Below are 11,643 nucleotides of genomic sequence, written 5' to 3'. Positions count from 1 at the left end.
TTTAAAATATGGTAAACAAATATTGCGACCTAATTTATTGTGTTGTTTTTGTTTATGAATGCGTCTGAGCGGCTCTGCATGAACGTTACGGCAGTTACGGTGTCTGCTCACGATTGGGCATTTAGGCAGACTTAGGTTGCATTCGGTCGTCTCGGACAAGGTTACACTACCGGCCTACACTATTTCATAAAGTTTTTTTACTAGCAGTCATGGGCGGCGAAGTTACTGAACACGGCCACCACGGACATCATGGCCCGAAAGTTCCAACTGTACCAGATTACAGGATCTATAAGGTCGAGGACGTCCCGAGGCTGGTGAAACTGAGGGATGCACTGGCTCGAGAAGGCCTCAAAGACCCCTGGATGAGGTATACAGGCGTTGGAGTCCTCCCGATTCTGCTACGCTTGTGTTAATAGTGTTTGTATACATTTGAGATATATTTTAGATTGTGCTAGTACCTTTTGGTAATCGGGAATGGGAGCGCAGTCAATTAAAATTATTGCACCAAAGAGCAAGCAACGAGGTGCGGCCACAGTGCAGCAGAGTGCGCTAATAAATAAAACAACACGAAAACTTTCAACGCGCAAGGAAATCACGGCAGTAAAAGAACGGAGCGCAGCTGACCCTGCTTTTAATGGCGAACGGAGAAATGCCAGTATAAGTAACGCCGTTTTGGAGGGGCAGATATTCGTCTGAATCACCTTCACTAACAAATGCGCTTTAACCTCCCTTATTGGCACTCCTGGTTTGTCGTCTTAACGAGCGAAATTCACTGTACAGCACGATCATTTCATGTTATTTTGTCGTTTCCTGCTACCGTGAGGTAGAACTTGCAGTAGCGCGCACATGCTTTCAGGATCAATGCCATCGATGACACTGCCGCCATATTCTGTTAGAAATCTTTAGCATTCTGAGCAAGACATTATAATTAGCGATTTTTTTCGCCCCAAATATATGACTTCGTGTGAGCTGGCACCTGACATTGCGCCCTGAATATAGGCGGCTGCCTATTTGCTCTGCATTGAGCCCGTGATGAAGTTTACCGTACACTTCACCAGAGTGCGGCTTGCTCAGCAAGTGATCACAGCGTTTCTCCATAATCACAACGTCGAGTGGAACTGAGGCCCGTAGCACTGTCTGTGTATAGCCGAGCTGGCATTTGTTGGACACAGTTGGCGGCCGCATTCCAGTGTGGGCAGAATACCGCTCATTTACAAAGCGTAGGGTGCATGTTAAAGAAACCCGGGGTGGTCAGATAAAATGAATATTGGGTACTATATATATATATATATATATATATATATATATATATATATATATATATATATATATATATATATATATATATATATATAATTTTATTTACTCTAAGCTTGTTAACTGCGAGAAGTTGGCTTCATGCATTATACTATGCACATAATAAGGTACTTCGTGGCAATCAACTTTCTATAATGTGTGCCATGTGTCATATACTGAAGCAAAATGCAAGAAATGCTACGAGGACTTGGGGGAAAAGCAGTAAGTAAGAAATAGGAGCACACACAAATACTGAAATGTGTGAGTTGAATACAAATGCTAGTTTAAAATATAACATGTTACTTGGTGTTTGATTGAAAGGTTGATCTGAGCACTGAGCATTATATTTCTAAAAGATATAGTGACAGAAGAGCAAATATCTAATATTTGTCCTCCAATATGTACATTGCTGCTTGTAAGTGCAAGTCGTGTCATCTGGGCAGCTTTGTTAAAGCTCTTTCACCTCAACAGTGTTTTATTGTTGACTTATGCACTGAAGGGTGCCATGTGCTACTGTGGCTTTTTGCTACTGAGCACGACATCATGGGTTTGATCTTCGACTGTGGTCAGTGGTATAGCGAGGGGTTTGCACACTTGGCACATGTGCCACCCACCAAGATTGGTTTTGAGAATTTTGAATTATGCAACTAGAAATAATTGCAGTTTTTGTATATGTTATCAAGCTAAAGTAAATTGCCTGTGTGATTTGATGCAGCTCTATCTACAAGGAAGAGTGCATGAAAAGACAGCACACGAAAGAATAGGCATACGGCATTGTATTAGACCTTTCTCTGGTGTATCATTTTTTTAGTGCGCTGTTCCTTATAGCATGTTATCCCCAAAGATCTTAACATGACGTCACATGCAGTCATGCATATTTGGTCTTTCATGCCATAGTACCTGTTACAGTTGCTGCAAATGTAACAAACCTCTTCCTTGTATATTTCAGAAATGAAGTGTGGCGTTACAGCTCGTTCACCAAGATCAACAACTGGGGTCTTGCCAAGGCTCTTATAACACGTGGAATGAAGCCTGGCTTCATACTGGCTGTAGCCACGGTTGTATTAGAGAAAGCATATGACTTTGCATTTGCAAAGGATCACCACCACCACCACCACCAGGACGAAGGTCACCACTAATCAATATGCAAATGTCCAACAAATGATGCTAGTGAATAAATCAGTTAAGTTGCAAAGATTGTTGACCTGCATTTTGCTTAAAGCTGGTAACTTAAACGATTGACCTACAGAAGCTTCATCATCGGGCATCATGTGCCTAACAAGGCGGGAATGGTTATAAACTGTGGTTAAAAAAAATAAGTTTCACTGAAAGACACTTATATAGGAATGTGATAGACTGGAAAAGGCTGGAAAGAAATACTGTCCACTGGATGTGGCAACAGGCAGTGTGAATTTGTCCAGAAAGGACAGAAAGACCATTCTCGCACTGTGGAGTTTCAAATGCGAGGTATCTGTAGTGTGATGTACCCAACTCCCTTTCCTCCTCTCTCTTATGCAGACCAAGTCACTGCTCCCTCTTCCAACAAATTTTATTTTGCTGGTGTGCTGCTGTATACACGGGAGTGCTGGGAAGTGGAAATTTGGGAGAGCTAGGACCCCTTACAAAAAAAGATGTCTGTGACAGCTGGTATTTCATGCAAGAATTATAGCCGAAACAAAAGTACTCATGCTAGACAGCACAGTGGATCAAATGTGAACAGCATCATTGGCAGATCACTAACTTTAGAGAAAATGGAAAAAGGTCTGTACGTGTACTGCAGTTCCTATTGGATGTTTCCATTTTAATTTGCTTGCTATAAGTGCCAACATAAATTCAAATAGTTTTATAGCTATACCAAGACTGGCTACCACAACTTAATTACAAGAAAGCTTTGTGGCACAACCATGATTACTTTGTAGGCCATGCCACATTCAAGGCAAGCCAATCCTTCCATATCCTGGCATTCCCATGGTGTCTCCATAGGAGCTTGCATACATGGTAGTGCAAGGTTTCCCTCTCACCAGTATTCTAAACATGTTGGTAGTTTGCCCATACTCAAGGTATTTGGTAATTCATGGGTGAACCTCACAGCAATGCAGTTCTTGAATGGCCATAGATTGGCCTGCAGGGTGTGCAGGCCAAGCTTTAACTGTACCTACTCCTTATGTAACACCCCCAAATTGGGGGTAATAAAGTGATGTGATGTGGAACAGGTGTGTGTTGTCAGCTCAGCCTGAACCAGTGCAGAGTTATGCATGGCTTCAGTGTACATGCTGAACAACAGCTACAGGGCTATTATGCGACATCACACTTCCTTATTGCTATCCTGCACAACTATTGCCATTTCTCAAGTGTTCGTGGGGGGCGAAATGCGAAAACACCCGTGTGCTTAGATTTAGGTGCACGTTAAAGAACCCCAGGTGGTCAAAATTTCCGGAGTCCTCCACTACGGCGTGCCTCATAATCAGAAAGTGGTTTTGGCACGTAAAACCCCAAATATTATTAAAGTGTTCGTGGTTTTTGTCAAAATAAATGTTTTTTTAGGAAGTGTGAAAGAACAACATAAAACGAGGAATTGGTAGCGCAATGCCTGGGCCTTTAATGTAGCTGTGTTTCGACATTTGCTGCGAACGGCTGTTAAGACAGCAAAATGGGTAGCGGATTTTCATTCTGATGTAGCTGACAAAGATGGCATTAAAGTTAAGAATGATGCAGGCTGCTTTGCTCTTCAAACAAAGTGACAGCTAAGCAGCCTGCCCTGATACTTGGAAAAATTTGCCTGTGTACTAGAGATTATATTCATGCTTTCTTATGCACCTAGAGTAAGCCACATGTTTTTCTTAGTTCTTTTGTTATATGAGGCAACATCAAGTCGCCTTAGCTGTCAAAGAAGACTGGCTTCTATTCTGGCACCAGAATTGGAACACAGCTTAGACTTTCTTGTTCTCAGCTGAGTAATTTTTTTTTTTCTAATATACATGCAACAATATAAAATACGCCACGAATGCAGCTAAGTAGTCCCTATAACAACTGTAGCATTACAGGCAAGTGCTTGGTAAAACAAAAACCTTAACAAGCGAAGTTCATAATCTGTGTATTCCAAGTTGCCAGTGCTCCATAAAATTCAAAAGCTGTAGGCTTCACTAAATGGAAACAGCCATAGAAACAGTGACATCTAACAAGCACTCCTGTTGCCTTTCAGCGGAATAGAGCTTTTTTTTGGCAAAAGCTTCTTGTAAATCACTAGTCAGACAAATTTAGCTGTGCAGAAACTTCATCAAGTCTTGAAGAACAATGATATTGTCAAGAAGAGGAAGGGTATGGCACAAAATCATTTATTTATTTACCGAGTACCTACATCACCATAAAGGCATTATGTAGGGGGGAACAAAATATAACCACTAATACAGAAAAGCTTTTGGACAGATATACTCAGAAGCAGAAGCACTACAATAGCTTTTTAGAAAAAGGCATACAAGTAATGTGACACAAACAGGTTTCAAAATATATAACACACATTTGTTTTACAAGAGCGCCGTCACAGCATAGAATAGAATATTTCGCTATTTGACACATTTACTATATCATTTGATAAACTTTTCCATTGTCTAATTGATTTGGGGAAAAAAGAGTAGTAAAAAGTGTTTTTTTTTCTGCAGTTATAGGCAGATCTTTTTGTTGTTACCTCAGCGAGTCGATATGTAATCTGGTTCCAGGAGATAGTTATAGTGATTAATAGCTGTCTGATTGTTATATATTTGGTGCAATAGTTTGAGCCTTAACTTCTGCCTACGCATGTGTAGTAGATCCCATCCTAAAGTGGCCTTCATTTCGGATACGCTAGAGTACGGGCTGTAATTATTGCAAACAAACCTTACTGCTTGGTTCCGTAGTTTTTCCAGTCTATTAACAAGGTAATCTTGATAGAGATCCCATATTACACGAGCATAATCAAGTATTGGTCTGACATGTAAGAAGTATAAAGTTTCTTTAACTTCGCGTGTTGCCTGTTTAAAATTTCTGCGGTAACATCCTACTAGCTTTTGCTATGACAGTGTCAATCTGTTTATGCCAAGTGAGTGATTCGGTACAATAGACTCCTAAATACTTATATTCCGACTGTATGTCGATAAGCATGCCATTGATGTTATATCGGTGCTGAAATTTGGATAATTTTCTGGAAAAACTTACGCTTCTGCACTTTCTTATACTTAAATTCATGTTCCATTTTTTACACCAGATCGCTACGTTATCTAAATCTGTTTGCAGTATATCTATGTCAGTGGTAATTGTCTGTAAATCACACAGTCATCAGCAAATAGTTTTATGAATGATGTCACTGGGCCCCTTGTCATTAAAAATGACGAGGGGCCCAGTGCGTTTCCCTGAGGAACACCCGAAGAAACATTTATGGGTGAAAATACAGCGTTGTTTAGGACGACAGACTGGGTTCTTCCGTTTAGGTAGTTTCATATCCAATTTTGAACATTTTCGTTTATATTTAATGCAGCAAGCTTTACATCTAAGAGCTTATGGGACACAATATCGAAAGCTTTTTGAAAATCAGTAAATACCGCTGCTACCTGACTAGTGTTATCAATGGCTTTAGATAAAAAGTGCTGGAATTCTATTAGTTGTGTGTTGCAGGAATAACCTTTTCGGAATCCATGCTGAGAAGGTGTAAAGAAAGCGTTTGAGTCAAGGACTGCAGATGTGTTACTGTATAAAATGTGTTCGAATATTTTGCAACATATCGACGTTAGTGAAATCGGCCTAAAGTTTTCTCTCAGTTTTCTATTGCCCGATTTAAAAACAGGTGTCAAGCTTGCGTTTTCCAATCTTGGGGGATGAGGTTTCAAGGGAAAGCTTATAAATTATTGTTAAATACGGAGAAATGATGCTGTGACACTCTTTAAGGACCACTGGGGATATTCCGTCAGGTCCAATTGCTTTTGTGTCATGTAAATGCCGTAATAAAGAATCGACGCCACTAACATCAAATTCAATGTCTGGCATCATATCGCCCCGATTGGCGTTGTTCAAAAGCAAAGTCTCCCCAGCAGATACTTGCGAAAACACAGATTGGAAGTACTGGTTGAAGCATTCCACCCCCTGATAGTCTGACGTCATGGTTTTGCTGTCAATAGTTAAAGATGGTATTGATATGTGTTCTTTTTGATCTTGTTTTATATATTTCCAAAAAGATTTTGGGTTTTCTCTCAAGTCCTTGTTTAATTTAACAAAGAAGGTATCTTTGGCAGATTTAATTGTGCTTTCAATAGCTTATTTATCTCTTGCAAGCATTTCTATATATACAATACTATATATAGCGTTTCTATATATGTACACTATATATACAAGCTTATTGATATCCATACTCACGACCGAGCTAAAACCGAATGGCAACGGAGACTAAGAAGGCAATAGTAGCCTAGATGGGCACACGAAGAGGAAATCGTTGACTATGTAGCCTCAATAAAGCCACATGCCTGACAGCAAGCAACAACAATGTATCGAAGGTATACTACTTTCACAGAGTTTTACCTTTCGCGCATTCCAACAATGAACAAGATGTGGGCAACCTCCCTCGTGGTACAGCGAGACGGCCAACCTATCATCATGGGCTACAGACTTGATGGAGAAGACTTCACGTCTGCACTAGAGGAAGTGACCACTCTGGCTCTGCTAGGAGCTATAGCTACCAAGACTCGTACCTGCGAACCCATGAACTATAACATTCACAAAAATCCTGTGGAAAGAATACTAGATGGGAGGGAATAGCAAGCTTTGTTTTTAATTTGCCCTGACCATATACCTTGCGATGTGGACCGGAGAGCAAACATTGGGGATAGCCGATATTGTAGTTGACATTAAGAGAAAAAGAATGGAGCTGGGCAAGCCATGTAATGGATAGGGTAATTAATGGTGGGCAATTAGAGTTACAGAATGGATGCCAAGGGAACGGAAGCACAGCCGAGGATGGCAGTAAATGAGGTGGGGTGATGAAATCAGGAAATTTGCGAGCACAAGTTCGAATTGGCTACCGCAAGGCAGGTAATTCGAGATCGCAGGGAGAGGCCTTTGTCCTGTAGTGGAAATAAAAAAATAGGCACCCGGTGATATGCACCTTATTAACCATAATTCAGTTTTACACGCAGCATAGAAGCAGCAGCAAACTTGGAACAGCACAAGCTAAGAAGCAACACACTGTTCCAAGATCAGCTATATTTTCAACGCCTTTGCTATTGCTTACAATTTCACCTAATTCAGGATCAAGGCACACAGTAGGCCCATTAGAAAATTTTCCCACTCTAGATATATGTACATAGATAGATGTATGTACATAGATATTGTCAGTCCTTTGCTTCCTGTGTACGAGCTTCGGTATGTACTGATGTGTATACCATACCAAAGGAGCAGACAGGACGAGCGCTATAGCGCTCGTCCTGTCTGCTTCTTTCTTTGTCCGTGTTCACTTCGTGCTACAAGCCAAGACCAAAACTTTTTGCCAACAGAATTTATTTTTGTGAACTCTCATAAAAAATTTATTAAATAAAATTGTGGGGTTTTACATGCCAAAACCATCACCTGATTATGAGGCACACCATTGTGGAGGACTCCGGAATAATTTAGACCACCTGACATTCTTTAATGTGCACCTAAATCTAAGTACATGGGCATTTTCGCATTTTGCCCCCATCGAAATGTGGCTGCCGTGGCTGGGATTCAATCCCACGACCTCGTGCTTAGCAGCCCAAAGCCATAGTGATTAGGCAACCACGGCGGGTGAAACCATTCATAGATGAGCCTGTACTCGTAAACTTTATAAAAAAGTCAGCAGTGTTAGCAGATATGCAAACTATTTACATATAGAGGTGTGGCGCAAGACCCACAAAGATGATATACCAGCAGCTTGTACAAGTTGCTTAATACACCTTCAAATTTGTAACTTTGCCTAACGCGTCATCTTTCTTGAATGACTCCTTAATATTTCACCGGCAATAGTATTTATATTGAGCAGAAGAATCTTGTTTATTAGCTGCAACAGTATAGAAAGTTTGGCTGCTGAATAGCCCACTATCCCAACATTAGCTGGACATGCACAAAACAACACTAGATGAGAGAATAATAGAGAGAGAAATAATCAAAAGCTTTCACGATCACTTTAGAGCAAAAGCGGGAGAATGAGCATAAGGATGTTTGTCAATCCATAGCCATAGCTGGAAAGTAAAATAAAATTGTGGCAGAACCCATCTCACGATGACTGTTGTGGGGATGCGCGACTCTCACGCATCCCCTGATATGCTGTTTTTCTGCACGGCTCGCGTGGCCTGGCGCCCGCGGCGGTCCGAGGCAAGCGCGGTGCGAGAGATGGCGCGAGTGTCGCGCCGCGGCTGGGTTACTCGGGCGCCGAGAGACAAGGCGCCTTCTCTTTGGGTTCGGGAAGCAAGCGGGACGGACGTGCCGTGCTGCGCGTGCGCCGACCCATGCTTCTGCGAGACCGTCTCGCGTGGCCGCCTTGGAAACCGTTCGCGTGACAGTACGCGCGAGCGACCAGGCGTTGGGATCCAGCATGGGGCGAACATATTCGCTCGCTATCAGGTCGCGGTAAGTCGGACTTCTAGATTTGTCGCGCGCCCATCGGCATGTTTTGTGGATAGCAACTCGGCTAGCAGGCATTGATCTATGAAAGGTGCAATAAATGCCCTTGTGATTGTTTGCACTACTGTGTTGTACGTCGTTCCTTTGTCCCAAGAGCACGGAGGAGAATCCCACACTGTCGATGGTAATGCATTTAGCATTCAATGTAGTGACACGCTGTATTGCTGAAGTAAAGTTAAAATATGTAGTGGTCATTCTCTGACTTCCGTTGCTTCCATATCATATTCATATCATTTCATATTCTATATCGTATCGGCCCACTTTGGTATGGCACTCACTTGACAAAGTTGCCTGTAAGAATGATGTCGTGATGACTGTGTGGCAACAAAGCAGTGACATCGATGAACTGACCAAGAAGAAATGACCTCGATAGAACAACAATGGTGGTATGACAACAGTGATATGAAGATTCTGAAATGATGATGATGGTATAATGTCGACAGGGTGACAACGACATGAGGACAATTTGATGATGGCGAGTGTGTAACAATGATGGTGTGATTATGAGTATAGACAATCGAATGGCAAAGCTGGAATGACAACGATGGCATGACAATGACTGTCTGATGATGATGCAATGACAACAATGGCATTACAATGCTAGCATGATCACGGTTGAATGGCGACAAGCATGACATTTCTGAAGTGATTATGATGGTAAAATGTGTGGGTTTCTCACCCGCGCTTTTGGGACAAAGGAATTACAACACAGTAGTGCAAACAATCACAAGGGCATTTATTGCATCTTTCATAGACTAATGTCTGCTAGCCGAGCTGCTATCCACAAAACATGCAGATGGGCGCACGACAAATCGCGAAAGTCCGACTCACCGTGACCGGATAACGAGCGAATATGTTCGCCCCATGCTGGACACCAATGCCTCGTATTCGTGCGTATGGTCACGCGAACGGTGGCGCATTTGAAAGATCGTGTTCGTCCATTCCGGGGTAGGCCTCGCTACACGGTCTCAAAGAAGCATGGATCGGCACACGCGCAGGACGTCCGCGCTGCTCGCCGACCCCTGAGCCAAAGAGGAAGAGCGTGGTGACGATGGCGTCAGAACGATGACATAATGATAGTGGGATGATAAAACTAGAATTGCAATGATGGAATGACCATGACAGTCTAATGACAGTACAATAAGAATGCATGACGATGGCTGTTAAACAACACAGTGACGACGATGGCATAACGGTACGAGTACCATAGGATGGCAGAAGTTGTATGATGGTGTGGAGACGACAGCATTATAAAAGTCAAATGACCAAGCTGGAGTGATGACAATCAAATGACCACGACAGCATCACAGCAATGGTGCAACAATGAATTCACGGCGCAGACAGCGTGACGAGAGTCTGATGAAGAAGCTGGAATGACAATGCCACAACTGTGACGGCATAATGACAATTAGCACATAGTTTGTGGCTCAATTAAGCTATTATGGGTCACTGTAGCAGGCATGACAAGTCAGGCGACGACTGAACTACCATGAAAGCATCACGACCACTAGCACATACCTAGTGGTTCAACCTGGTAGACAACTTGGGTCACTGGATTTACGTAAGAGGCTAGTCACAGATTGGCTCAAAATACCTGAAGTAGGCAAACAAAGCTAATTCCATCAAAAATTATCAGCACCTTTGCGACATGAACTAAAATGCTAGTTTTCAAAACGAGCGCCTCAGCTATTGCACTCTATACCAGCACAAGAACACTATGCAACCCACATATACGAATCGCAAGTAGTGCCACATACATTTAGGTCAGCGGACACATTATTTGAAATTTTGGGCTGTTCACCAGTGTTTGCCTAGCAAGACTGAAAGACCATATATTGCTTATTCTGAGGGTAGTGGCAGTCAAGTCTATGTGCTGTGAAGGGGGAAGGTCAGAAGACTCAAGTCCTTCTTTTGTCATTGTTCCAGGAAGTCTTGAACCATAAAGTGGAATTTCAGTAGTAAATGGGATTAGCGATGGAAACTGTGGCACACTAAATGCACTTTTGGTCAAACTACCTGGAATTCCCAAGATGGGCTTCATTACAATATCACTTTTGTCGGACAGTCAATGAAGAGGACATTCAATAGATAAGGCTAAACCTCGATATAACGACCTTCACTATAACAAAATTCTCGATTTAATGAAGTAAACCTTTAGCACCCTCTTGTCCATAGAACACCATGTATTTAGGACCTCAATATAATGAAGTGTGTTTGTATACGATTTCAATATAACGCAATTTCACTGCCACCGCAAAGGAATGCCGATAGAATAAATGGAAGCTTCCGTGGACGCAGATGGTCAAATCATAGAATTACATGTGGCTGCTTGCAAACGCACCTCTCAAATCGCGCTGCGCGACAATTGGACCGCTGAAATGGAGCCACATGTTCCGTATAAATTCCAAGTGCGATCAGATCCTATCCCGTCCTGCGCACTGTGTGCGTTAGGTGCGAGGGTGAGAGAAGATGGTAGGTTCACAAGTGCCGCCTTCACACGCGAGCAATGGCAAAGTGGGGGAGGGAAACGAGCTCGCGGTAACGAGATTAAACGCGTGCGAGAGGGCGGAGTGGGGGAAGTTGGCGCGCGTCTCGGCCATGACTGTGCGTGGCTGAGCGCATAAGCAGCCGCGCACCCTGCTTTAGACGTAATCTGCTGCGTGTGCAAAGAGTGGGTGTGCCGAG

The 11,643-nt window shown here is 42.6% G+C and overlaps 1 protein-coding gene across 1 annotated transcript; it reads left to right on the top strand.

The window, feature by feature from the left end:
- Positions 1 to 91: 91 nt before the first annotated feature.
- ND-B12 (NADH dehydrogenase [ubiquinone] 1 beta subcomplex subunit 3) lies at positions 92 to 2,491 on the top strand. Its single transcript, XM_075680094.1, has 2 exons — positions 92 to 367; positions 2,246 to 2,491. Exons 1-2 carry the CDS (start codon positions 210 to 212, stop codon positions 2,433 to 2,435), a joined length of 348 nt encoding a protein of 115 aa, XP_075536209.1. The 5' UTR covers positions 92 to 209; the 3' UTR covers positions 2,436 to 2,491.
- Positions 2,492 to 11,643: the final 9,152 nt, after the last annotated feature.

The sequence above is a fragment of the Dermacentor variabilis genome, chromosome 2, assembly GCF_050947875.1.
Source record: "Dermacentor variabilis isolate Ectoservices chromosome 2, ASM5094787v1, whole genome shotgun sequence".
NCBI classification, from domain to species: Eukaryota; Metazoa; Arthropoda; class Arachnida; order Ixodida; family Ixodidae; genus Dermacentor; species Dermacentor variabilis.
The sequence above is the reverse complement of the archived record's forward strand: the minus strand, read 5'-3'. Positions and strand labels throughout refer to the sequence as shown.